This window comes from Scyliorhinus torazame, chromosome 17 (genome assembly GCF_047496885.1).
Source record: "Scyliorhinus torazame isolate Kashiwa2021f chromosome 17, sScyTor2.1, whole genome shotgun sequence".
NCBI lineage: Eukaryota > Metazoa > Chordata > Chondrichthyes > Carcharhiniformes > Scyliorhinidae > Scyliorhinus > Scyliorhinus torazame.
Window position 1 is genome coordinate 190012215 of NC_092723.1, and position 27626 is coordinate 190039840.

Sequence of the window (27626 nt, forward strand, 5' to 3'; positions counted from 1 at the left end):
CTCCAACGTCCGCAGCCCTCCTCTCACCTCACCTCCGTTCACTAGCTGACTTTAGTTAGCTAGCGCGGGTGGCTCCCCCGCCAAGACCTCTTGCCCCCTTCCACCCAGTCCCAGAGAAAGAAAAAACAAAACCAACAATCCAACCCATACACTTCACTAACATAACATTTAACCGTCGCAACACAGAACGCCAATCAACCTACTATTAACTTGAACTCTGTAACAATGCAAAGAGAAGTAAATTACAATACACATCAGTAAAAAGAAAGTTGTAGCATTTATACATTTTTCAGCTCCCCAAACACAGTCCACAGTCTCTCTTCCAGTTCCGCTCCTCACGTCTGTCCCAAGCTTTCTGCCCTCACAAATGGCTCAGCCGCCTCCGCTGTCTCAAAATAAAAGTCTTTGGCGTTATACGTTACCCTCAGCTACGCCAGGTATACCATACCAAATCGCACCCCCTTTTTGTACAGTGCCGCCTTCACCTGCCCGAACGCCGCTCGTCTCTTTGCCAACTCAACCGTCAAGTCCTGATAGATCCGAACTCCAGCACCTTCCCAGCTTAACACCTTCTCCTTCATGCAGTACTTATGGAAGCAGATAATTACTGCTCTTGGCGGCTCATTCACTTTGGGCTTCGGCCTTAATGACCGATGAGCTCGGCCCAGCTTCTACCGGGAGGGGTTCTCACCCTCCCCCATCAACTCCGCCAACTTCTTAGTGAAGTACTCTGTTGGCCTCGGGCCCTCTGTCCCTTCGGGCAAGCCCACAATTCTCAGATTGTGCCGTCTCGAGCGGTTCTCCAAGTCCTCGAGCTTTGCTCGGAATCCTCTGTTGACCTCCACCACTCACCACAGCTCGTCACCCATCGAGGTGAACTGGTCGCTGTGCTGCGACACGGCCTCCTCCACTTCCTTCACCTTCTCGCCCTGTTCTCTCACCTCGGCCGATGTCTTTGCCACCGCTACCCTCACTGGGGTGATTGCCGCCTCCACCAATGACTTCAATGCCACCGCCGTCTCCTTCCTCAAAGCCTCCATGTGCCTCGCAAACAGCTTTTCCAGCTCCACCGCCATCACCTCGGTCATCTTCTCCACCATAAGTAGTGCGACCCCACCATGCGGTCCGGCATCCGCCATCTTGTCAGCGCTTTTGCTGGTCCTCTCATTAAACGGCGAACCGGGGTTTTCTTCCTTCTTCCTAGCTGCTTTTCGCATCCTCTAACAACTTATTATTTCTTCTTTCTTTCTTCAATCCGAAAATAACTAAATAATTATTTTCACAAATCTTTTCCCCATAATTCCAAAGTCAAGAAATCTCTTCCCCCGGGGACCAGACTTCAAACTCCTCAAAGATCAATTTTCAGTAGGAGCCACCCAGTGAGCTCTAGTCCCCCTCTACATCGCGTTCTGGACTCAGGCCTGCCACCTCGATTGCCTCGCCTCGTGTCAAGCTCCGCCCACGCATCCGACCTCTGGGTTGGTGCCTCCCGCTCCGGTCGCTGGACACTCCCACGGGGCTCCTCACCGGCTCCAAACCGGACTGACCCGACTCCCGTCCCTCAGGCCTCAAAGGCCGAAGAAATCCAGGAAGAGAGAGCCATGGGGAAACCCCCAAAAAAGTCTGAAAAATCGCAGACCGGCGGGAGCCTCTTCTCGACGCAGCCACTCCGCTCGCGAGTGCCACCGGAAGATTCTCACTCCAGTTTTAACAGCAAACCCAGTCCCAAGATTTTGCACCAACTCCTTTAAGATTTCTTTATCTTCACTGCTGTAGGAACTGTTCACAATTGCTTTAACCCTCGTTTCCTAGACTATATTAAAATGGCATCAGACATTTTATTTACCTTTGAAGTCTGCTGTCCCACTTTAAATCTGATTACTGCAATTGTCTCTTTAACTCAGAACATTTTGTTTACTCTTCCTTGAATTCTTTTAAATAATATCTTGATCTCTGTTTATTTAACTCTAGACTTCATAAACTTCCTTTCTGCCCAATTCCCTGGTTATCTGGACGTTAACTTGTACTATAGGATGCCTGGCTCTTTGTAGCTCACATCCTGACCAGTCTGTCTTCTGGCTGAGCTGAGAGATTTGCACCCCCCAAGGTCCTGTCTTCAACTGCAATAAAGTGCAACTAAACTAATACTTAAAAGCTTCTCTGCCTTACAAGGCCCTAGTTGCTAAGCACCACTGCTGGTTTATTTATTCTTCATGCCGTAACTCTCTCTAAGCATAATGGAAACACAGTTGGGACTTAACCAATCCCTACACATACAAACATCTTTGTCCGGCATGAATCTAACTATAGGTTTTACACTTCAAGGCACAGAAACATTAAATTAAACCCACTTAAAATTATACCTTATTTCTAATGTCTATCGATACAAGTATAAATCTTTCAATGTTACCTTTGTTTTCCTAACAATTAGGAAAAACAGAGAAATGATATATGAAATCAAAATCGCTTAATGTCACAAGTAAGCTTCAAGTGAAGTTACTGTGAAAAGCCCCTAGTGTAGTTATAAATAAAATGTACACAAAATAAGTGGGCATGTATAAATAATTTATTCATAAAAAGCAGTGAGTTAAATTCAAAGCGAAGATTGCTTAAAATGTGAATCATGTGCTATAGGGAATAATGCTGTGCTACAGAATGCATGGCTGTTTTGTTAGAGCAATTTGAAACGACAATAATGCTGGCAGTCTCCCCATTCAGAGTATTACATAACTGACTGTGACATTGAAGTAACTGAATGTTCTTTCTGCACTGAGATTTCTGTTTGAACTTCACCTGAGGGTCTTTACAATTTATCCTGTTTCAGTTCTCGGGTTGGTTTATATCGTGGGGATTTTGAAAGTCAAATATTGTATTTCGCAAATTGTTATCTTTTAAAAGAAAAACATTCCTCATTTTCCAAGACTTATGAATTGTCTTAAGTTAAAATCTGCTGTACAACATTTGCACTTTGTTAAAAATGAGATGTTGGAGCAAATTTCTTTAGTCCTAGGGGCCCAGGAACACCGATAGAAGAAGCAGTCAATTGGAAAAGTGGGCCGAGATCCACAATGCATTCTCTATGTTCCAACAACATTCCCATGAGCTTGGCCCCATGATTGGCAAATGCCTGTGTGTCCTTCAGGAAAGCTCACTGATGTAATTTGTTCTGTATGTTTGTACAGAATATTACAAGGTGCTGCGCTCCAGCAGTGTCAGTTAGATGGTCAGTTGTATAGGGTATTACATTATTATAATTAGTTGCATATGGTATTATAGTTGTTTTGGATGTTACAGTTATATAGGATATTGCAAGGAGCTGTGCCTTCACAAAAAAAGTCTGTTGTGAAAAGTTAAAGCAGTTAGTCCTGAGACGAGGTTGTCCAGGGTGTTTGAATTCTCATTGTGCAGGGCCTGTGAAATAGCCGGTTTTGAATACCACACATTGTGCTGCCTCTAATATCTCCATTGGAAATGATGTTCACAGCTAGGGGTGAATATTAGATGACAGGTTCAGGGCAGCAAAATTGATTTTTATCAACTTCACTTATCAGTCATTATTTGGACAGTGGGCTTCATTTCATACACTAATGGAAGTCTGAATGTTCACTGGAGTTAATTTTTCCCCAATGTTATGGAAATACAGCAACATTGGGCCATGAGGCCCCACCAGTAGGCCATTCAGCCCCTTGAGTTTGTTCTGCCATCCGGTTAGATCATAGCTGAACAATATCCTACCTCCACTCACCACCCTCGGCTCTGAAACTTTTTATACCTTTTCCAATCAAAAACTTGTTAACCTTAGTTTTGAAACCGCCAGTGGTGGTATGGTCACCGCCCACATTGGGCAGGAGAAATCTCCTTGCCCTTTAGCTGGCACTCTTTAAATAAATGGAAAATAATAAAACAAAAACCACCCCTAACTCCCGTCACTCTCCAAACTCTTCCTTTGCCCCTTCATGGATGCCCCTCCACCTCGGCTGGGGGTGGGTGACCGTTCGTAGGGGTGGACCGCCATGGGGGGGGGCGGAGGGAGGAGAGGGCCGGGGGGCAACTGCTTGCAGCACCACCATGCCAACCCCTGGACCATGTGTAACCGTTCCGGGGGCAACCCTTGTCCCTGTCCGTCTGCCCCAATGACCACCCATAACTCCCACCGACTGCTGAAGCCTCTGGCCATGTGGCTGAGGGCTGTCGCTAATAGGGAATTGTTAATCGTGGTTAAGTGAGCACTTCACACAACCCAAGTGAATTCCCGTGGGTGGACGGGCCAGGTAGCATGTGGGAATCATTGTCCAGCAACCCAATCAGACTGTGATGCCCGGACACTGCAGGAGGCAACACCAGACATGCAACATCCGAACACCCAGGGGATGGGACACAGCTCCGGGGGCATGTCCACGGGAGGGTGGGTGAGGCGGGGGGTTGCCTGAGGAGGTGGGCAAAGGGTCTGGGGTTCAGCCCGCATTGCGGAAGAAAGTGACGGAGACATCATAATGGTTGTGCAAAAAGGAGTTTAACAATACCCCATTCCCGGTGATGCCACCCTCCAACCCCTGGAGGGCCCCTGGCTCACTTGTCGGCGACACTAGCACAGCTGTGCCACCCTGTCCCGTGTGCTGACCTCTAGGTGCGGCCTCCTCAGAGGAGTGGAATTCGGGAGAGCTGGTGGCCACTGTCGGTCCTCCATTGGGCGGGTCTGGCTTAGCACACACTGCCCCCTTCTCCCGGTCAGTGCCCATTAGGCCCTGGGACAGGGAGGCAGCTGGTTCGAGCCCAGGCTGCCCAGCATCATCCAGGGCCCGCTCCTTAAAGGAGGTAAGGATTCTGATGTCCGGCACCCCACCACCAGTCTGGGCCCTCTCCCGCCGATTGTGGGAGAGCTTTTCCTGAGGAGACACAGAGAGGACATCGTTAGCCACACACGTGGTTCACAGTGGTGGGAGAGCGGGTGTGAGGGTGGGGTTGGGAGGGTGGAGGGGGAGGAAGGCTGGGGCAGCCTAAGAGGCTTGGGGGTGGATGCTCCCTTGAGGGTGGGAGGGGGGGTGGGGGGGGTGTCTACACACTCATGCTACCTGATGTGGATCATTGGCCTTTTTTCCGGCACTGGAGACCAGTCCTCCTGGTCACACTCCCCGAACTGACAGCTGCCAACTCGTCCCAGGCAGCACAGGCTGCCCAGTGGCTCACCCCCCCCCCCCCGGGACCCTCAGGGAGCAGGGCATCCCTCCTGGCCTGCACCACGTCCAGGAGCCTCCCCGGGTCAGTGTCCCCGAATCTTGGAGCCGATCTCCTGGGCACTATTGTTGCGAGCTGGCTGGGATTGGCTGAGCAAGTGCAGCGGGGAGCTGGCGCGCACAGTCCCAGTGAATCAGCTGGTGAGTCATCATTTGCGGCGAGAAGCCCGTGAAGCCTCGTTAAGTGGACCAATTAATGTTGAGTAGCGTTGCCGGCCTCGTTGGGTCAAGCGCTGGGAAGCTCGCGGCAACTCCCGCTCACTACCACACTTCAAAATCTTTCCAGAGAATCGCACCCATAGTCTAAAAATTAGGTGAAGGAACGGCGATATATTTCCAAGTCAGGATGCTGGGTGGCTTGGAGGGGAAACCTCCAGGTCGTGGTGTCTGCATGTATCTGTTGCTCTTTTCCATCTAGATGGTAGTGGTTGTGGGTTTGGCAGGTGTTGTCTAAGGAACCTTGGTGAGTTACTGCAGTGCATCTTGTAGATGGTACACCGGCTGCCACTGTGCGTCGGTGGTGGAGGGATTGAATGTTTGTGGATGGTTGCCAATCAAGCGGCTCCTTTGTCCTGGATGGACCTCTACATACAAAGGGTGGTAGATGTTTGGAACCCCTTCCACAAATGGTAATTGATGCTGGATGAGTTATTAAATTTAAACTGAGATTGATAGACTGTTAACCAAAGATATTAAAAATATGAAAGAAAAGGGGGTATGTGGAGTTAGGCTGAAAATCAGCCCTAATTTCATTGATGTAATGGAACAGGCTTGTGGAGTTAAATGTCCGACTCTTGTTCCTGTAATGTACAATATCATCTATTGACATATGTGATCTAAATTGAAACAGCATTAGAACACAAAGTGACAGAACATCAGAGCTGTTTTAATCAGTTTTCTTTCAAATAGACCTGAAATAAGAGAGTTGATGAATGATTTAAAAAAATGTTCTGACCTAATTTCCCCATGTTTTTGAGTGTATCTGATTGTGTTGTCGCAGGTTCGCCGTGATCCCGCGATACAAGAGCTGCGACAGTGGCAAAAAGAACTGAAAGAAGAAAACAGAGGTTTTCAGAGAAAGGTCATTACGTTTTGGGCTGAACAGGAATCTAAAGGTGACATGAGTTTGTATCAAGCCTTGAACTTTAATGCATTGTATAAGATTGTCTTAACATTTCCAGAAGGTAATATTCTGAGACAAATCCGCAATTAAATTATCATTCCAGCCATTTATCTGGCAACACTAATTAGTCCCAGTCAAACCAGGTCAGTCAGTCACTGTTAGTACCCCTCAATTAAAAATAACTGAGCTACTAATCCAGAAACCTGAACTAATCTCCCAGAAACACAAATCTACCATGATAGCTGGGGGATGTAACTCAATCAATAAATAAAAAGCTGGTCTTTGTTGATCATCTATCTGCTTCATTAGTGCCCTTCAGTGAAGGAAATCTGCAGTCCTTATCAGCCTAGCCTACATGTGACTCCAGACAAATAGCAAACTTTTAGCCTCATAACTGCTTTCCAAAATGGCCTAGCAAACCACTCTGTTCTTCAAACTGCCAATAAAAGGTCAAATAAGCATTAAACTGAATCGGCCACCCATCACCACACTCGGAATGTACGTACTCCACACTCGGGATGTATGTACTCCACACAGAGTGCAGGAGTTCAAAAGGAGCAGCTCAACACCATCTGTTCAGCTGCCATTAGGGATGGACAATAAACTGAATCAACCAGTGACATTCACAAATTCCATGAACAAAATGTTTAAAATCTCATTAATGAAATGAAATGTCTAAAAACAAAGCTGCTTTCACAATGGACAGGCCAATCTATTCCACCAAATTATCCTTTAAACTTGAGTTGCAGTTAAGTCCACTACATCCTCCGAAACATATAGCGGAAGCAAAGGTGATTCTGGTTACCATGTTGAAATTTGAAATCAGGAATAGGAAAGAGAGCAGAAATTCCCATCCATAAATCTGCCCTGCCACAAACATATAATTTTCTAAACACCCTGTTTCCTCATCTATGATAGTATATTGTAGTATTGTCCCTGACGTCAGGGTAACTGGCCTATAGTTTCTTTCATGAATAGCAAGTTACGTTTGTTACCTTGCAATTGACAGGCACTATTCTTGAATTTAGGAACTTCTAGCAGATCAAAACAAACATCTATTATCTCTGCAGCCATCTCTTTTAAAATATCAAGATGTGGGCCATCTGGTCCAGGGAATTTGTTGGCTTTCAGTTCTGTTAACTTCTCCAGTATTTTCTTTGCAATTACTAATTTATTTTAGTTCCTCATTCTCAATAGATCTTTGGTTCCCCAATATTAGATTAATAGAGTTTCACAGCACAACAAGAGGCCATTCGGCCCATTGTGTTCACGCTAGCACCAAGCACCTAACTATTCTAATCCCAATTTCCAGAAATGATTTTGTCTCTTCTACCTTGAAGACAGATGCAACGTATTTGCATCTGCCATTTTCTTAATCCCCATTATAATTTCGCTTCTCTGTACCTGTAAGGGACCCACACTTACTTTTGAGAATCTCCTTCTTTTTACATATCTATAGAATCTCTCGTGGTTGGGATGTGGAATGCTGCCTGTGGGTGATGGAGGCAGGGTCGATTGAGGCTTTCAAAAAGGATTGGATGGTTAACTGAAAAGGAAATGATTTTCAGAGCCACAGGGAACAGGCAGGGCAGTGGTTTTGGGTGAATTGCTCCTTCAGAGAGCTAGCACAGACATTCCATGTTTCTATTCTATAAAAGTTTTTATGTTTCTTGCTAGTTTACTCTCCTATTTTATATTTATCAATATCGTGGTCATCCTTTTGCTTAATTCTACAATCTTCCCAATCCCCTGCCTTACTATTCTTCTTGACAACATTACAAGCCTCTTTCCTTTAATCTATTACTAACTTCTCTTGCTTTCCACTATTTTTTCCACTAGTTTTTATGTTTCTTCTTCAGCTGTGTTTATCCAATGGGGGATGTAATCCTCAAGGAAATGCTTTAATTTCCTGGGTGGCTGGCGATGAGAGTTTTTTAACATGATTAGTTTTTTGGACAGCTTGATGACATAATTGCAGATTGTCACGGGAATCCCAAATAAAGATGCTACCAGAACACGCTGGAAATGAATAGATCCCACAGCCCGTCGTGCCTGCTCTGTCATTCAATATGATCTCAAATTCTGATCTCAATGTGGCTGATCTGGGGCGTCAAATCCACTTCCCAAATCCCTTCATTCCCGCAGAGAACAGAAATCTGCCTGTGCCGCCCAAAAATATGGTCAACAATGAACTTCCACAACCTTTGGGGCAGAGACTTCTAAAGATTCACAGGCCTTTGAATAAACAAATTTCTCCTCAACTCAATGCTGAATGCATGGCCCATTCCAGGGCCTGTCTCCCCGAATTCCCAGCCTGCGCAAACTCACAGTATCTACCTTGTCAGGGGGGGCTGGTTTAGCACAGTGGGCTAAACAGCTGGCTTGTAATGCAGAGCAAGGCCAGCAGCGCGGGTTCAATTCCCGTACCGGCCTCCCGGAACAGGCGCCGGAATGTGGCGACGAGGGGCTTTTCACAGTAACTTCATTGAAGCCTACTTGTGACAATAAGCGATTATTATTAGTGGGCAGCATGGTAGCATTGTGGTTAGCACTGTTGCTTCACAGCTCCAGGGTCCCAGGTTCGATTCCCGGCTTGGGTCACTGTCTGTGCGGAGTCTGCACGTTCACCCCGTGTGTGCGTGGGTTTCCTCCGGGTGCTCCGGTTTCCTCCCACAGTCTAAAGATGTGCAGGTTAGGTGGATAGGCCGTGCTAAATTGTCCTTAGTGTCCAAAATTGCCCTTAGTGTTTGGTGGGGTAACTGGGTAATGGGGATAGGGTGGAGGTGTTGACCTTGGGTAGGGTGCTCTTTCCAAGAGCCGGTGCAGACTCGATGGGCCGAATGGCCTCCTTCAGCATTGTAAATTCTATGATATTGTCAAGCTCTTTCAGAATTTGTATGTTTTAATGAGATCACACCTCATTCTGCTAAACTCATTCTACAATTGATTGCATGTCGAGAGGTAAAGTTCTCTCCACAGACATTGCGAGAGCTCTCAGCACAGTTGTCTTCAAGGTCAGTGCTGACTGCCTTGCTTTGTCACCAAGCCCAGGCCATTATTTGATCCAGAAAGACAAGTGCAAGGTTCCTAAGAGAGCTATACAGAAACCTGTAGATTTAATTTGCAGTCATATAATGAGAAAAATCATCCATCAGAATCATTGAAATGAAATGAAAAATCAAAATCGCTTATTGTCACAAGTAGGCTTCAAATGAAGTTACTGTGAAAAGCCCCTAGTCGCCACATTCCGGCACCTGTTCGGGGAGGCTGGTACGGGAATCGAACCGTGCTGCTGGTCTGCCTTGGTCTGCTTTCAAAGCCAGCGATTTAGCCCAGTGTGCTAAACCAGCCCAGTTATGTAAAACATAACCAAGGCTTTTAAAGCAGAACAGCAGCTGCCTATAATGAAAATAGAAGCTCTGACAACATCTGTGGAGGGAGAAACGTTTTGAGTCTGTGTGACATTTCAGAGCATTCAGAATCAAACGTTAACTCTGTTTCTCCACAGATGCTATCAGCATTTTCTGGTTTTATTTCAGATTTCCAGCATCCGCAGTATTTTGCTTTTATTTAAATGCAGACTGTTTAGAACATTGAACATTACAGCGCAGTACAGGCCCTTCAGCCCCTCGATGTTGCGCCGACCTGTGAAACCACTCTGGAGCCCATCTACACTATTCCCTTATCGTCCATATGTCTATCCAATGACCATTTGAATGCCCTTAGTGTTGGCGAGTCCACTACTGTTGCAGGCAGGGCATTCCACGCCCTTACTACTCTCTGAGTAAAGAACCTACCTCTGACATCTGTCCTATATCTATCTCCCCTCAATTTAAAGCTGTGTCCCCTCGTGCTAGACATCACCATCCCAGGAAAAAGGCTCTCACTGTCCACCCTATCTAATCCTCTGATCATCTTGTATGCCTCAATTAAGTCACCTCTTAACCGTCTTCTCTCTAACGAAAATAGCCTCAAGTCCCTCAGCCTTCCCTCATAAGATCTTCCCTCCATACCAGGCAACATTCTGGTAAATCTCCTCTGCACCCTTTCCAATGCTTCCACATCCTTCCTATAATGTGGCGACCAGAATTGCACGCAATACGCCAAATGCGGCCGCACCAGAGTTTTGTACAGCTGCAACATGACCTCATGGCTCCGAAACTCTATCCCTCTACCAATAAAAGCTAACACACCGTACGCCTTCTTAACAACCCTCTCAACCTGAGTGGCAACTTTCAGGGATCTATGTACATGGACACCGAGATCTCTCTGCTCATCCACACTACCAAGAATCTTACCATTAGCCCAGTACTCTGGTCTTCCTGTTATTCCTTCCAAAATGAATCACCTCACACTTTTCTGCATTAAACTCCATTTGCCACCTCTCAGCCCAGCGCTGCAGCTTATCTATGTCCCACTGTAACTTGTAACATCCTTCCGCACTGTCCACAGCTCCACCGACTTCAGTGTCATCTGCAAATTTACTCACCCATCCTTCTACACCCTCGTCCAGGTCATTTATAAAAATGACAAACAGCAGTGGCCCCAAAACAGATCCTTGTGGTACACCACTAGTAACTGGACTCCAGTCTGAACATTTCCCATCAACCACCACCTTTTGTCTCCTTCCAGCTAGCCAATTTCTGATCCAAACTGCTGAATCCCATGTCTCCGTATTTTCTGCAATAGCCTACCGTGGGGAACCTTACCAAATGCTTTACTGAAATCCATATACACCACATCAACTGCTTTATCCTCATCCATCTGTTTGGTCACCTTCTCAAAGAACTCAATAAGATTTGTGAGGCACGACCTACCCTTCACAAAACCGTGTTGACTATCTCTAATCAAATTATTCCTTTCCAGATGATTATACATCCTATCTCTTATAAACCTTTCCAAGACCTTGCCCACAACAGAAGTAAGGCTCACTGGTCTATAGTTACCGGGATTGTCTCTACTCCCCTTCTTGAACAAGGGGACAACATTTGCTATCCTCCAGTCTTCTGGCACTATTCCTGTAGACAAAGATGACTTAAAGATCAAAGCCAAAGGCTCAGCAATCTCCTCCCTAGCTTCCCAGAGAATCCTAGGATAAATCCCATCCAGCCCAGGGGACTTATCTATTTTCACACTTTCCAGAAATGCTAACACCTCCTCCTTATGAACCCCAAGCCCTTCTAGTCTAGTAGCCTGAATCTCAGTATTCTCCTTGACAACATTGTCTTTTTCCTGTGTGAATATTGACGAAAAATATTCATTTAGCACCTCTCCTATCTCCTCGGACTCCAAGCACAACTTCCCACTACTGTCCTTGACTGGCCCTACTCTTACCCTAGTCATTCTTTTATTCCTGACATATCTATAGAAAGCTTTAGGGTTATCCTTGATCCTATCTGCCAAAGACTTCTCATGTCCCCTTCTGGCTCTTCTTAGCTCTCTCTTTAGGTCCTTCCTAGCTAACTTGTAACTCTCGAGCGCCCTAACTGAACCTTCATGTCTCATCTTTACATAAGCCTCCTTCTTCCTCTTGACAAGTGTTTAGACTGCTTTAGTAAATCACGGTTCCCTCGCTCGACCACTTCCTCCCTGCCTGACTGGTACATACTTATCAAGGACATGCAGTAGCTGTTCCTTGAACAAGCTCCACATTTCCATTGTGCCCATCCCCTGCAGTTTTCCTCTCCATCCGACGCATCCTAAGTCTTGCCTCATCGCATCATAATTGCCTTTCCTCCAGATATAACTCTTGCCCTGCGGTATTTACCTATCCCTTTCCATCACTAAAGTAAACGTAATCGAGTTGTGGTCACTATCACCAAATTCCCCCCCAACTCCAAATCTAACACCTGTCCTGGTTCATTACCCAGTACCAAATCCAATATGGCCTCGCCTCTCGTTGGCCTATCTACATACTGTGTCAGGAAACCCTCCTGCACAGACTGGACAAAAACGGACCCATCTAAAGTACTCGAACTACAGCGTTTCCAGTCAATATTTGGAAGGTTAAAGTCCCCCATAACAACTACCCTGTTGCTTTCGCTCCTATCCAGAATCATCTTTACAATCCTTTCCTCTACATCTCTGGAACTTTTCGGAGGCCTATAGAAAACCCCTAACAGGGTGACCTCTCCTTTCCTGTTTCTAACCTCAGCCCATACTACCTCAGTAGATGAGTCCTCATCAAACGTCCTTTCTGCCACCGTAATACTGTCCTTGACTAACAATGCCACCCCTCCCCCTCTTTTACCACCTTCCCTGAGCTTACCGAAATATCTAAACCCCGGCACCTGCAACAACCATTCCTGTCCCTGCTCTATCCATGGCTCTGAAATGGCCACAACATCGAAGTCCCAGGTACCAACCCATGCTGCAAGTTCACCCACCTTATTCCGGATGCTCCTGGCATTGAAGAAGACACACTTTAAACCACCTTCCTGCCTGCCGGTAATCTCCTGCAACTTTGAAACCTTACTCATGACCTTACTACTCTCAACCTTCTGTATACTGGAGCTACAATTCAGGTTCCCATTCCCCTGCTGAACTACTTTAAACCCTCCCGAAGAGCATTAGCAAATTTCCCCCCCGGGATATTGGTACCCCTCTGGTCCAGGTGTAGACCATCCCGTTTGTAGAGGTCCCACCTACCCCAGAATGAGCCCCAATTATCCAGGAATCTGAAACCCTCCCTCCTGCACCATCCCTGTAGCCACGTGTTCAACTCCTCTCTCTCCCTATTCCTCGTCTCGCTATCACGTGGCACGGGTAACAACCCAGAGATAATAACTCTGTTTGTCCTAGATCTAAGTTTCCACCCTTGCTCCCTGAATTCCTGCCTTACATCCCTATCCCTACCTATGTCGTTGGTACCTATGTGGACCACGACTTGGGGCTGCTCCCCCTCCCTCTTAAGGATCCTGAAAACACGATCCACGACATTACGGACCCTGGCACCTGGGAGGCAACACACCAACCGCGAGTTCCCACAGAATCTCCTATCTATCCCCCTAACTATGGAGTCTCCAATGACTAATGTTCTACTCCCCTCCCCCCTTCCCTTCTGAGCAACAGGGACAGACTCTGTGCCAGAGACCTGTACCCCATGGCTTACCCCTGGTAAGTCCCCCCCCCCCCAACAGTATCTAAAGCGGTATACTTGTTACTAAGGGGAACGACCACAGGGGATCCCTGTACTGACTGCTTCCTCCCAGTCCCTCTGACCGTCACTCATCTATCTTTATTCTTCTGAGTAACTACATCCCTGAAGCTTCTATCTATGACCACCTCTGCCTCCCGAATGATCCGAAGTTCATCCAGCTCCAGTTCCCTAACACTGTTTCTGAGGAGCTGGAGATGGGTGCACTTCCCACAGATGAAATCAGCAGGGACACTGACGGCGTCCCTCATCTCAAACATTCTGCAGGAGGAACATTGCACTACCTTCCCTGCCATCCCCTCTAGATAAAAAAGAAAGAAAGCAAGGGGGTATTCTACAGTAAGGTCTAACAATAGACCTTAACAAAGGCCATGTGCAATGTGCTTGTGACACCCGGCAGTATCTGGAGAAGGAAACAATGAACAGCACTAATGAAATGATCTTGAGATCAAAAAGGCTGTAGATGCACCTTTGTCAGCCACTAAATACCTTGTACGATACTCTGGTGTCTGTTGTCAGTATTTCCAGGGTAATTTCCTCAACAAGGCTACATTGTGGTGTCCCTTTCCTGTGCGTGTTCCTTTTTCAAAAAATTGGGCCAGAAATTTCTGTTGAATGACGAGGATAAAGGGGCACAACATTGGGTGAGATTCTCCATTCCTGAGGCTTAGCGTTGACACCAGGGCAGGATTCATGAAGTTCCACGAAAGCAAAACTGGCGCCGCACCCAGACCGAGTCAGCAACTTTTCAGGGGCTAGCACTGGCACCACAAAGAACACAATCGACCCTAATGAGAAACGTAACGGATTTGCCGGATTCGCGATTGACACTCGGGAAGAAGCTGCAGCCGCATATACACACTTCATTCCCCACACGCACACACTATGCCAGCCAATGAGATGGCAGTAACGTGCGAAGCACCACGCTTCACTGACACCGAGCTGGAGACCCTGCTGGGTGCGGTGGGTGAGAGGCGGGCCACCCTGTACTCCAGCCTGGGATTCCAAACTCTGCTCTTGAAAGATAAGCTTTAGAATCTTCTTTCAAATAATGGTTTCCCTCAGCTATTTTCAGCAAGGATCCACCTCCAGGTTTTTAAACTCTCCTTTCAGTATTCCTTTTTCTTAAACAGCCAGGAGCTTTCAAACTTTCACACAGTCTCTCAGGGATCCAGCCACCAATTGCTTCATAATTGCTTCAACCATTTATGCCACAGGCTATCGTAAGATATCACCAACCTTAGGAATGCTTCCGATATCACTGGCTTTTCACTTGCGAACTCCACTAGGTCTACACTTTTCAGCCCTGACTTTAACTTCAATGAGCCTGTACTCTGCCCAATGGCAGTTCCTCTTTAAGCCTTTTTTTACTTCAATCTTCCTGGGAACTTATCTTCATTTTCTAGTTTCTAGAACTGACTGTCTTTTAGTTTCTGGACTTGCTTTCTTGTCCATTACTCTCTGATATGAGCAGGGCTGTGAGAGCGACCTTCTCTCTCAATGCTAAGCTTCAACTGATAGGACTTCAGCTAACACTAAACTCAAAAAACCTTCCTACCCAAAATGTGCCCCAGTTGCTAAACCACAACTCATCCTTTCTCCAATGCCCTCATTCATCTTCCATGTCATAAACTCTCTGAGCACAATACCAACACAGTTTGAACTGAAACCAAAAACCTCCATACATGTAAACACCTTTGTTTAACATAAATTTAACTAGAGTTTTACCCTTTCATACACAAAAACACTAAGTTAAACTCACTTAAATCTATACCTTCTATTATCAGACAATACAACCATGTATCACTTAAAACGACCTCTGCTTCCTGACATCTCTTTTTGCTGCTTTGTCAACTCATACTTGCAGCAAGTGGTAATGTCACTGGACTACCTGTCCAGAGGCATAGACTAATGTTTTGGGAGCATGGGTTCAAATCCTGCCACAACTGGTGGAATTTGAACTCAATTAATACATCTGTATTGTAAAATATAGACTCAGTAATGGTGACCATGCTAACTGTTATCAGTTGTTGTTAAGAACCCACCTGGTTCACTAATACCCTTTTGGGAAGGAAATCTGCCATCCTTACCCGGTCTGGCCTACATGTGACTCCAGAGCCAAAGCAATTGCCTTCTGAAATGGCCTAGCAAACCACTCAGTTCAAGGACATTTAGGAATGGACAACTAATTGCCCACTTCCCTTGAAAGATTAACATAAATTGTTTTGAGCTGAAGATGCAAGTCTAGTGATAGGTTATGTTAAATGCTCTACTACCACAAATTCTGATCCATTATATGCTATCTTCCTACTTATGGAGAGACATGTGAACTGTTTTTGCCCCCTTATCCAAGGAAACACTGGCATTGGAGGCAGTACAGACAAGGTTCACTAGGCTGTCCCAGGATGGAGGGGTTTTCTTATGAGGAAAGGTTGAGTATATTGTGCCTGTACACATTGGAGTTTAGAAGAATGAGAGGTGACCTTATTGAGACATATCGGATTCTCAAGGGGCTTGATAAGGTAGATGCTGAATGGATGTTACCCCTTGTGGGAGTGTGTAGGACCAGAGGGTTCAATCTCAGAGTAAGAGGTCGCCATTTCAGACAGAGATGAGGAGGAATTTCATCTCAGAGTGGAGTGAATCTGTGGAATTCTTTACTGCAGAGAGCTGTAGAGGCTGGGTCGTTCAGAATGTTCCAGGCTGAGATAGACCGATTTTTAATCAGGGAGGGGAACCAGGATTATGGGGATAAGGCGGGAAAGTGGAGTTGAAGGTTATCACATCAGATCAGTCATGATCCAGGATGGAGCAGACTCGATGGGCCGAATGGCCTACTTCTGCTCCTACCCCTTATGGTCTTATGTTATTACTAATTGCTGCTATTTGTGCTAGGAACTCACCCGTAGAGTAAGAATTAACAGACGCTCTTGATATTTTGATGGTTGGACATGTGCTAATCATGTACCAGCCTAAGGGGGGTGGCCTAAGCAGCAACTGGGACAACATTGACTATATAGTTGCCTAGAGGGAAGATCTTTTGCAATTTTCAATGGGATAAATCACGGATTAAAAATATCACCGAAAATAGTGAAGAGTGAAATCCCTCCCTCCAGAATTGCAGATGTTTAACAATCATGGATTCAAAGACGTTTTTTCTTTACCATTGTTTTTCTCTATGAATGATGGTTTGTTCATTACCATACTCCCAAAGCTGTAACTTTTAATGAGGAAACATTTTTGCAAGCTTCCTCAATGAAAAGGAAGTGGGAAACCTGGTTGCTATGCTGTTGGTGTTTAATGTGCTGTACTCCGTGAGCAGGAAGCGTGCACTTTGACTTTATGTCCTTTTTATGTTGTGTGTGTGTGTATGTTGCACAGCTGCAAGAAGCTACTGCAGTGTCGGTCAGGAGCGGCCAGGAGCGGCATCTGCTGCTATTTTCAGCGGTTATATTAAATTTCCATTGAAAGTCAGAGTTCAGATTTCACTGAGTCAGACTATATAAAATCCATGCACAAATGATTTTTCAAGGACAGAACATGGGTTTGTGTTGCCATGGTTGCATTCATTTAACCTTTAAAGCTGCAGAAGAGCCCTCACAAGACATTTTTAAAATATTCATCCTTGGGATCTGGGCAGCACTAGCAAAACCAGCATTTGGTGTCCATCCCAGAAAAAGTGGGGCACAGCCTCAAAATAAGGCGGAGCAGATTTAGGACAGAGTTGAGGAACTTCTTCACCCAAAGAGTTGTGAATCTGTGGAATTCCCTGCCCAGTGAAGCTACCTCGTTAAATATTTTTAATGCAAAGGTAGATAGATTTTTGAACAGTAAAGGAATTAAGGCTTACAGTGAGCGGGCGGGTAAGTGGAGCTGAGTCCACAAAAAGATCAACCATGATCTCATTAAATGGAGGAGCAGGCTCGAGGGGCCAGATGGCTCACTCCTGTTCCTAGTTCTTATGTTCTTATGAACCACTCCGTCTTGATCTGTTGCAGTCTGTGTAGTGAAAGTGCACGGTGGCAAGTAGTTAGCGCTGCTGCCTCACAGCGCCAGGGACCTGGGTTCGATTCCCGGCTTAGGTCACTGTCTGTGCGGAATCTGCACGTTCTCCCGTGTCTGTGAGTTTCCTCCGGGTGCTCCGGTTTCCTCCCACAGTCCAAAGATGTGCAGGTCAGGTGGAATGGCTATGCTAAAATTGCCCCTTAGTCTCCATTGATGTACAAGTTAGGTGGGGTTACGGGATAGGGCGGGGGATCTAAGACAGGCCGTGGGAGGGGGGGGGGGGGGGCAGAAAATCCCACCCAATTGCTCCAATTGAGACTGGACCAGTGTTCTGTACAGGTTCAGCATAACCTCCTTGTACTCTCAGCCTCAGCCTCTCGGATACTGTATACTTTATTAACTACTCTCTCAACCTGCCTGACCATCTTCAATGATTTTTGCACATATACACCCAGCTCCTTCTGCTCCTTTAGAGTTATATCCTTATTTTATATTGTCTCTCTGTAGTCTTCCTACAAGTTTAGCATCGCATATTTTGAAATCGTGTCCTGTACACCAAGGTCTAGGTCACTAATACACATTAGGAAGAGCAGGAGTTCCAACAGATCCTGAGGGATTCCACTACAAACCTTCCTCCAGTTCAAAAACATCCATTAACCACTCGTCTCTGCTTCCTGTCACTCAGTCAATTTTGTATCCTTGTTGCTAATATGCCTTTTATTTCATGAGCTTATCAGGAGTTTGAGTTGCGTATCCAATACCTCCTTATCAATTTTATACCCTTTGAGTGACTGAATTGCCTCCTTTTTACACCATGGCCTTCGTAGGGATAGATGCAAAATATTCAATTAATTTCTTAGCCTTGACGCTAACTCCATGTGTATATCCCCTTTTAGATCCCTACTTTTTTTTAAAAACCAACCTTTTACTGTTTATTGGCTTATGAAGACCTTGAATTCCTTTTTCATTCTCTCTTTGCTTCTCGTTTTGCATTTTCACTCCCACTCTGAACCTTTGATATTAGCCTGGCCACCTGACACCTGTCACAAACACACTTTCTCTGCTTTATCTTAATCTCGATTTCTTTTGTAATCCTGGGTGAAGTTTTTCCCCTGTGTGGAAATATACATTGACAGTGCCGAATTCTCTCTCACTTCTCGAATGTAGCCCATTGTTCAGATACTGTTTTGCCTGCCAGCCTTTGATTCCAGTTGATCAGAGGCAGACCATTCTTGCCCCATTGAAGTTAGCTTTCCTCCAGTTAATTATCTTTACTTTAGATTGGTTATGATAACCAATCTAAACTTTATGCTACAATGATCACTGCTTCATAAATGTTCCTCTGCTGATGCTTCATCCACTATAATAGAAATTAAAGATTTAAAAAATATTTGTCCACAGGATGTGGACATCGCTGGCTAGACCAGCATTTATTGCCCTTGACAAGGTTGTGGTGAGCTGTCTTCTAGGGGCAATGCTGTTATGGAGGGAGCTCCAGGATTTTGACCCAGCGACAGTGAAGAAACAGGGATATATTCCCAAGTCAGGGTGGCGAGTGGCTTGGAGGGGAACTTGCAGCTGGTGGGGTTACCGTGTACCTACTGCCCTTGGCTTTATGATCAGATCATAGTACCAGGAAGAGGCCATTCAGCCGCTTGAGCCTGCTTTCCCATTTAATTAGATAATGACTGCTTTATGTCACAACCTCACCCCCTTCCCTTAGTTCCAGGTCCCTTAATACCATTGCTTAAAAAAAATCAATCCCAGTTTTGAAACTTGGAAACGGACTTAACCTCAGAAGAGACTTCCCAATTCCTATGACCCTCGTGTGAAGAAATGCTGACATCGCTCCTGAACGACCTAGCTCGAATTAGAAGGTTTTTGTTCCGAGGACCGACCCACGTTGCATTGTGTTCTCAAAGTCCACCCACTATTCCTGTTGCATATCACAGTGAGCAAGAGACTTCACGCCAGCTAAGGTGCGAACCTGTTATTCCAGCTGAGCTTTCATTGTGTTCCTGACACTTTGCTGCTGTGAGGTACACACATGTGGAATTTTGGAAAAGGCATCTAATTCCCCAATTATGTTCTGCACAATTGCCAGTGTGATTTGTGTATGAAAAATATTCAATTCTCTGTCAGTAAGAATCCATGCAATACATTTTGAAATGAAAGATAGTGGCAGCATTAAAGCAAATTACTGCGGATGCTGGAACCTGAAACCAAAGAGAAAATGCTGGAAAGTCGTTGCAGATCTGGCAGCATCTGAGGGAGAGAAAAGAGCGAATGTTTTGAGTCCAGGTGACCCTTTGTCAAAGCTGACAATCATGGGCACTGTGATAATCTCCTCCTGCTCCAAATTCACACTGATAATCTTTGACAAACGGTCATCTGAACTCAAAACTTTAGCTCTTTTCTCACCCTACAGATGCTGCCAGACCTGCAAAGATTTTCCAGCATTTTCTCTTGGTGAGGGATACCAGACCTGCTGAGATAGTGGCAGTAATTTGCTCCTGTACATGGTTCAAACTGTCCTAGGTTTCAAGTACCTGCAACAGTAAAGTGGTCAATTTTAATTTCTAGAATGGTTGAAATATACAGAGATAGAATCACAGAATCCCTAAAGTGCAGAAGAAGGCCATTCGGCCCATTGAGTCTGCACCGACCCTCTGAAAGAGCACCCTGTCTAGGCCCACTCCCCTGATGAGATGAGAAATGAAAATGTATATTTGAGCACTCAAAGATAATGTCCAAAGATGTGCAGGTGGATTGGCCATGCTAAACTGCCAATAAAACGAACGAGTGCTGAATTTGGTGCATTTGAGTGCTATAGGGAGAGTTTGGTGACCGAGGGAGTATAAGGGTTCATTTTATCTAAAGTCTAGTCTTTCTTTTATTTAGTTAATTAACTTAAAAGTTGCTGTTTGGTTTAGAAGAAGGTGAATTTTCAATCAGCTTTAAACAAAGCTTCTACTTGTAGGCACTTGCAGCTGGAGCTTGTTAATTAGTTAATTGGATTAGGCCAGTTTTCAGAGGCTAGATTCACAGTATAAAAGTGATCCCCTACAGTGCAGACTTTGTTTGCACAGTGCTGAATTTGGTGCATTTGAGTGCTATAGTGAGAGTTTGGTGACTGAGGGAGTTAGGTGAGGAGGGAGTAAGGTGCTCCTTTCATTTCATTTCCGCAAAAAGCGAGAAGGGAGCCAGGAGTTTACAGAGAGTGCAGCTGACTGGGAGCAGAGTCGGAGGGCGGAGGTCCAGTTGGTGCACAGGGCAGCTATATTCTGTAAGGTAAGAGGGGATGGAGGCTAGGCCATTTGCATGCTCCTCCTGTAGGATGTGGGTGGTGAGGGATACCACCGCTGACTGTACCTGCGGGAAGGTCACCCAACTCCAGCTCCTCGGAGACTGTGTTAGGGAACTGGAACTGGATGAACTTCGGATCATCCGGGAGGCAGAGGGGGTGATAGAGAAGAGTTACAGGGAGGTAACCACACCCAAGGTGCAGGACAAGAGTAGCTGGGTTACAGTCAGGGGAAAGAAAACAAACAGGCAGACAGTGTAGGGATCCCTCGTGGCCGTTCCCCTTCAAAACAAGTATACCGTTTTGGATGCTGTTTGGGGGGGATGACCTACCGGGGGAAGGCCCTAGCGGCCAGGTCTCTGGCACTGAGTCTGGCTCTGGGGCTCAGAAGGAAGGGGGGAAGAATAGAAAAGCAACAGTAATAGGAGATTCAATGGTTAGGGGGAATAGAAAGGAGATCCTGTGGTCGCGGGCGAGACTCCCGGAAGGTATGTTGCCTCCCGGGTGCCAGGGCCAGGGATGTCTCGGATCGTGTCTTCAGGATCCTTAAGGGGGAGGGGGAGCAGCCAGAAGTCGTGGTGCACATTGGTACCAACGACGTAGGTAGGAAAAGGGGTGTGGAGGTAATAAACGAGTTTAGGGAGTTAGGCTGGAAGTTAAAAGCCAGGACAGACCGAGTTCTCATCTCTGGTTTGTTGCCGGTGCCATGTGATAGCGAGGCTAGGAATAGGGAGAGAGTGCAGTTGAATATGTGGCTGCAGGAATGGTGTAGGAGGGAGGGCTTCAGGTATTTGGATAATTGGAGCGCATTCTGGGGAAGGTGGGACCTGTACAAGCAGGACGGGTTGCATCTGAACCAGAGGGGCACCAATATCCTGGGAGGGATGTTTTCTAATACTCTTTGGGAGGGTTTAAACTAATTTGGCTGGGGAAATGGAACCGGATTTGTAGTCCAGCAACTAAGGTAGCCGATATTCAGGACGCCAAAGCGTGTAGTGAGGCAGTGGGGAAGGGAACACTGACAAAGGAGAGTATTTGCAGGCACGGAGATGGGTTGAAGTGTGTATACTTCAACACAAGAAGCATCAGGAATAAATCACACTGATAATCCCATCCTGCCCCAAAATCACACTGATAATCCCCTCCTGGCCCAAAATCACACTGATAATCCTCTCCCCTCCAAATCCACACTGATAATCCCCTCCTCTCCAAATTCACTGTCTGATAATCCCCTCCTGCCCCAAATTCACACTGATAATCCCCACCTCTCCAAATTCAGTCTGATAATCCCCTCCTGCCCCAAATTCACACTGATAATCCCCTCCTCTCCAAATTCACACTGATAATCCCCTCCTCTCCAAATTCATTGTCTGATAAACCCCTCCTGCCCCAAATTCACTGTCTGATAATCCCCTCCTGATCCAAATTCACACTTTAATCCCCTCCTCTCCAAATTCACTCTGATAATCCCCGTCTCTCCAAATTCACACTGATAATCCCCTCCTCTCCAAATTCACTCTGATAATCCCCTCCTCTCCAAATTCACACTGATAATCCCCTCCTGTCCCAAATTCACTGTCTGATAATCCCCTCCTGCCCCAAAATCACACTGATAATCCCCTCCTGCCCCAAATCCACACTGATAATCCCCTCCTGCCCCAAATTCACTGTCTGATAATCCCCTCCTGCCCCAAATTCACACTGATAATCCCCTCCTCTCCAAATTCACACTGATAATCACCTCCTGCCCCAAATTCACACTGATAATCCCCTCCTGCCCCAAATTCACACTGATAATCCCCTCCTGCCCCAAATTCACACTGATAATCCCCTCCTGCTCCAAATTCACACTGATAAACCCCTCCTCTCCAAATTCACACTGATACTCCCCTCCTCTCCAAATTCACTCTGATAATCCCCTTCTCTCCAAATTCAGTGTTATAATCCCCTCCACTCCAAATTCACACTGATAATCCCATCCTGCCCCAAAATCACACTGATAATCCTGTCCTGGCCCAAAATCACACTGATAATCCTCTACCCTCCAAATTCACACTGATAATCCCCTCCTGCCCCAAAATCACACTGATAATCCCCTCCTGCCCCAAATTCACACTGATAATCCCCTCCTGCCCCAAATTCACACTGATAATCCCCTCCTGCTCCAAATTCAGTGTTATAATCCCCTCCACTCCAAATTCACACTGATAATCCCATCCTGCCCCAAAATCACACTGATAATCCTGTCCTGGCCCAAAATCACACTGATAATCCTCTACCCTCCAAATTCACACTGATAATCCCCTCCTGCCCCAAAATCACACTGATAATCTCCTCCTGCCCCAAATTCATTGTCTGATAATCTCCTCCTCTCCAAATTCACTCTGATAATCCCGTTCTCTCCAAATTCATACTGATAATCCCCACTTCTCCAAATTCAGTCTGATAATCCCCTCCTGCCCCAAACTCACACTGATAATCCACTCTTCTCCAAATTCACACTGATACTCCCCTCCTCTCCAAATTCACTGTCTGATAATCCCCTCCTGCCCCAAATTCACACTGATAATCCCCTCCTCTCCAAATTCACACTGATAATCCCCTCCTCTCCAAATTCACTGTCTGATAATCCCCTCCTGCCCCAAATTCACACTGATAATCCCCTCCTGCTCCAAACTCACACTGATAATCCCCTCCTCTCCAAATTCACACTGATACTCCCCTCCTCTCCAAATTCCCTCTGATAATCCCATCCTGCCCCAAAATCACACTGATAATCCCCTCCTGGCCCAAAATCACACATTTAATCCTCTCCCCTCCAAATCCACACTGATAATCCCCTCCTCTCCAAATTCACTCCGATAATCCCCTTCTCTCCAAATTCAGTGTTATAATCCTCTCCACCCCAAATTCACACTGATAATCTCCTCCACTCCAAATTCACACTGATAATCCCATCCTGCCCCAAATTCACACTGATAATCCCCTCCTCTCCAAATTCACATTGATAATCCATCCTCTCCAAATTCACACTGATAATCCCCTCCTGCCCCAAATTCACTCTGATAATCCCCTCCTGTCCCAAATTCACTCTGATAATCCCCTCCTGCCCCAAATTCACACTGATAATACCCTCCTGCCCCAAATTCACACTGATAATCCCCTCCTGCCCCAAATTCACACTGATAATCCCCTCCTGCCCCAAATTCACACTGATAATCCCCTCCTGCTCCAAATTCATTGTCTGATAATCTCCTCCTCTCCAAATTCACTCTAATAATCCCCTTCTCTCCAAATTTAGCCTGATAATCCCCACATGCCGAAACTCACTCTGATAATCCCCTCCTCTCCAAATTCACACTGATAATCCCCTCCTCTCCAGATTCACTGTCTGATAATCCCCTCCTGCCCCAGATTCACTGTCTGATAATCTCCTCCTGCCCCAAATTCACACTGATAATCCCCTCCTCTCCAAATTCACTCTGATAATCACCTCCTCTCCAATTTCATACTGATAATCCCCTCCTGCTCCAAATTCACACTGATTATCCCCTCCCGCCCCAAACTCACACTGATAATCCCCTCCTCTCCAAAATCACACTGATAATCCCCTCCTGCCCCAGATTCACTCTGACAATCCCCTCCTGCTCCAAATTCACTCTGACAATCCCCTCCTGCTCCAGATTCACACTGATAATCTCCTCCTGCCCCAGATTCATTGTCTGATAATCTCCTCCTCTCCAAATTCACTCTGATAATCCCCTTCTCTCCAAATTCACACTGATAATCCCCACCTCTCCAAATTCAGTCTGATAATCCCCTCCTGCCCCAAACTCACACTGATAATCCCCTCCTCTCCAAATTCACACTGATAATCCCCTCCTCTCCAAATTCACTGTCTGATAATCCCCTCCTGCCCCAAATTCACACTGATAATCCCCTCCTCTCCAAATTCACACTGATAATCCCCTCCTCTCCAAATTCATTGTCTGATAAACCCCTCCTGCCCCAAATTCACTGTCTGATAATCCCCTCCTGATCCAAATTCACACTTTAATCCCCTCCTCTCCAAATTCACTCTGATAATCCCCGTCTCTCCAAATTCACACTGATAATCCCCTCCTCTCCAAATTCACTCTGATAATCCCCTCCTCTCCAAATTCACACTGATAATCCCCTCCTGTCCCAAATTCACTGTCTGATAATCCCCTCCTGCCCCAAACTCACACTGATAATCCCCTCCTCTCCAAATTCACTGATAATCCCTGCCTCTCCAAATTCAGCCTTATAATTCCCTCCTCTCCAAATTCACTCTGATAATCCCCTCCTGCCCCAAAATCACACTGATAATCCCCTCCTGCCCCAAATCCACACTGATAATCCCCTCCTGCCCCAAATTCACTGTCTGATAATCCCCTCCTGCCCCAAATTCACACTGATAATCCCCTCCTCTCCAAATTCACACTGATAATTCCCTCCTGCCCCAAATTCACACTGATAATCCCCTCCTGCCCCAAACTCACACTGATAGTCCCCTCTTGCCCCAAACTCATACTGATAATCCCCTCCTCTCCAAATTCACACTGATAATCTCCTCCTGCCCCAAATTCACAGTGGTAATCCCCTCCTGCTCCAGATTCACTGTGATAGTCCCCTCCTGCCCGAAACACTCACTGATAATCTCCTCCTGCCCCAAATTCACTGTCTGTTAATCACCTCCTGCTCCAAATTCACTGTCTGATAATCCCCTCCTGCCCCAAATTCACACTGATAATCCCCTCCTCTCCAAATTCACACTGATAATCCCCTCCTCTCCAAATTCACTGATAATCCCCGCCTCTCCAAATTCACAGTCTTATAATTCCCTCCTCTCCAAATTCACTCTGATAATCCCCTCCTGCCCCAAATTCACTCCGATAATCCCTCCCTGCCCCAAATTTACTCTGATAATCCCCTCCTGCCCCAATTTCACTCTGATAATCCCCTCCTGCCTCAAACTCTATCACTGATAATCCCCTCCTGCCCCAAACTCACACTGATAAACCCCTCCTCTCCAAATTCACACTGATAATCCCTTCCTCTCCAAATTCACACTGATAATCCCCTCCTGCCCCAAATTCACTGTCTGATAATCCCCTCCTGCCCCAAATTCACACTGATAATCCCCTCAATTTGCATTGATAATCCCCTTGTGCCCCAAAATCACACTGATAATCTCCTCCTGCCCCAAATTCACTGTCTGATAATCCCCTCCTGCCCCCAAATCACACTGATAATCCCCTCCTGCTCTGCGTTCAGGCTGATAACCACCTCCTCCTGCCCAACTTCACACTGTCTGAATATCCCCTCCTCTCCAAACTCACACTGTCTGATAATCTCCTGCTGCAGAGTTGTTTGGAATGATCACATCGAGGGTATAAACTGCCAATTTAAGCAGTGAACAATCTTGAACTGGATAAGAATGTTAAACAATACTAAAGTCAATATTATATACAAACTTTGTTCAACAAAAGTATTACATTTGCTCGTTTGACTGATCCAGTTGTTTGCTTTTATATTTCTATATATAGTTGGACAGAGAATGGAGGAAGTTGAAGAGTCCATTCCCGCTCCTTCTGAAGAGGTGCCTGTTAGAGTGTTTCCACCCACCCCCCATGAGATTATGCTGAGCATCAGAGAAGCTTGTGATTAATACAGTCACTATCTTTCCTTCTACAATTACTTTCAACTGCATTACATTTTGTTCTGCATTTCAAAAACAATCGGAGATTTGACACTAAGTAAATATAATTGTTATTTATTTTAATAGCATTTGAAAATAAAACTTTTGCACATGCTTTATATTGTCAACATGTGACATGAGGTGTCAATATTACACGTATGCACTCCTGCAGATACCCACTCACACACACACACTGGAATATGAACAGTTGATTGTCTTGATAGCTATCTAGTAAAAACAGTCCATATGTGTAAAAGTTCATGGTGTTTTAGAAAAAGCGCAATGTGTAATCTATTTGTCAATAGTTTGAGCAGCAGTTTAGTTATAAATAGAATTTGTACCAAACACAGGTTTTGAGCTAGAATAGTAGACATTGTAGTAATAATGCGAAAGAGCAAACAACAAAGAAAACTACTTGGCTTTTGTGAATCATCTGTAAATCTGTGCTTAGATTCTTTTTAAACTTAAAGTATAAACTAGAAAGTGATTTTGTAATTTGATCAGCCAGATAAAACTTTCAATTTGTAGCTACAAGCAATGTGACAAAGTAATTTTACAAAGTAATTTTTTCAAATTTAAGCTGGACAAATGTAGGGGAGGATGAGCAAGCTGACCACAGCACTGTGGTACTGGGAACCATTCAAGTGGGGGGAGAAAAAAGAAATGTAGTCGTAATCGGGGGAAGAGTGTAGTTAGAGCCAGAGACACAGGGGCCAGGATCGAGGATCCCGAAGGTTGTGTTGGCTGCTTGGTGCTCGGGATATCACAACTGGCCTGCAGAGAAACTTGGAGCGGGAGGGTAAAGATCCAGCTGTCATGGTCCGTGTAGATACCGACAACATTGGTAGAGCAAGGGGCCTTTGCTGTTTGTGGTTTATAGAAATGATTTAGATATGAATGTAGGAGGATTGATCAGTAAGTTTGCGGATGATACAAAAATTGAGGGGGGGTTGATAAATAATGAGGAGGATAGCCTTCGAATACAGGAGGATATAGACGGGCTGCTCCGATGGGATGATAGTGGCAATCCAGATAAGTGTGAGGTGATGCACTTGGGCAGGACAAACAAGGCAAAGGAATAC

At 45.7% G+C, this 27626-nt stretch overlaps 1 protein-coding gene across 2 annotated transcripts in view; it reads left to right on the forward strand.

Moving 5' to 3' along the window:
• Positions 1 to 26672, forward strand: part of iqck (IQ motif containing K) — a 122545-nt gene extending 95873 nt beyond the window's left edge. For both annotated transcript variants that reach the window (XM_072481888.1, XM_072481889.1), the window contains 2 exons: positions 6235 to 6349; positions 26393 to 26672. In XM_072481888.1, coding sequence (XP_072337989.1) covers positions 6235 to 6349; positions 26393 to 26514 — 237 coding nt within the window. In that variant the 3' untranslated portion in view covers positions 26515 to 26672. The remainder of the gene's footprint in view (positions 1 to 6234; positions 6350 to 26392) is intronic.
• Positions 26673 to 27626: the final 954 nt, after the last annotated feature.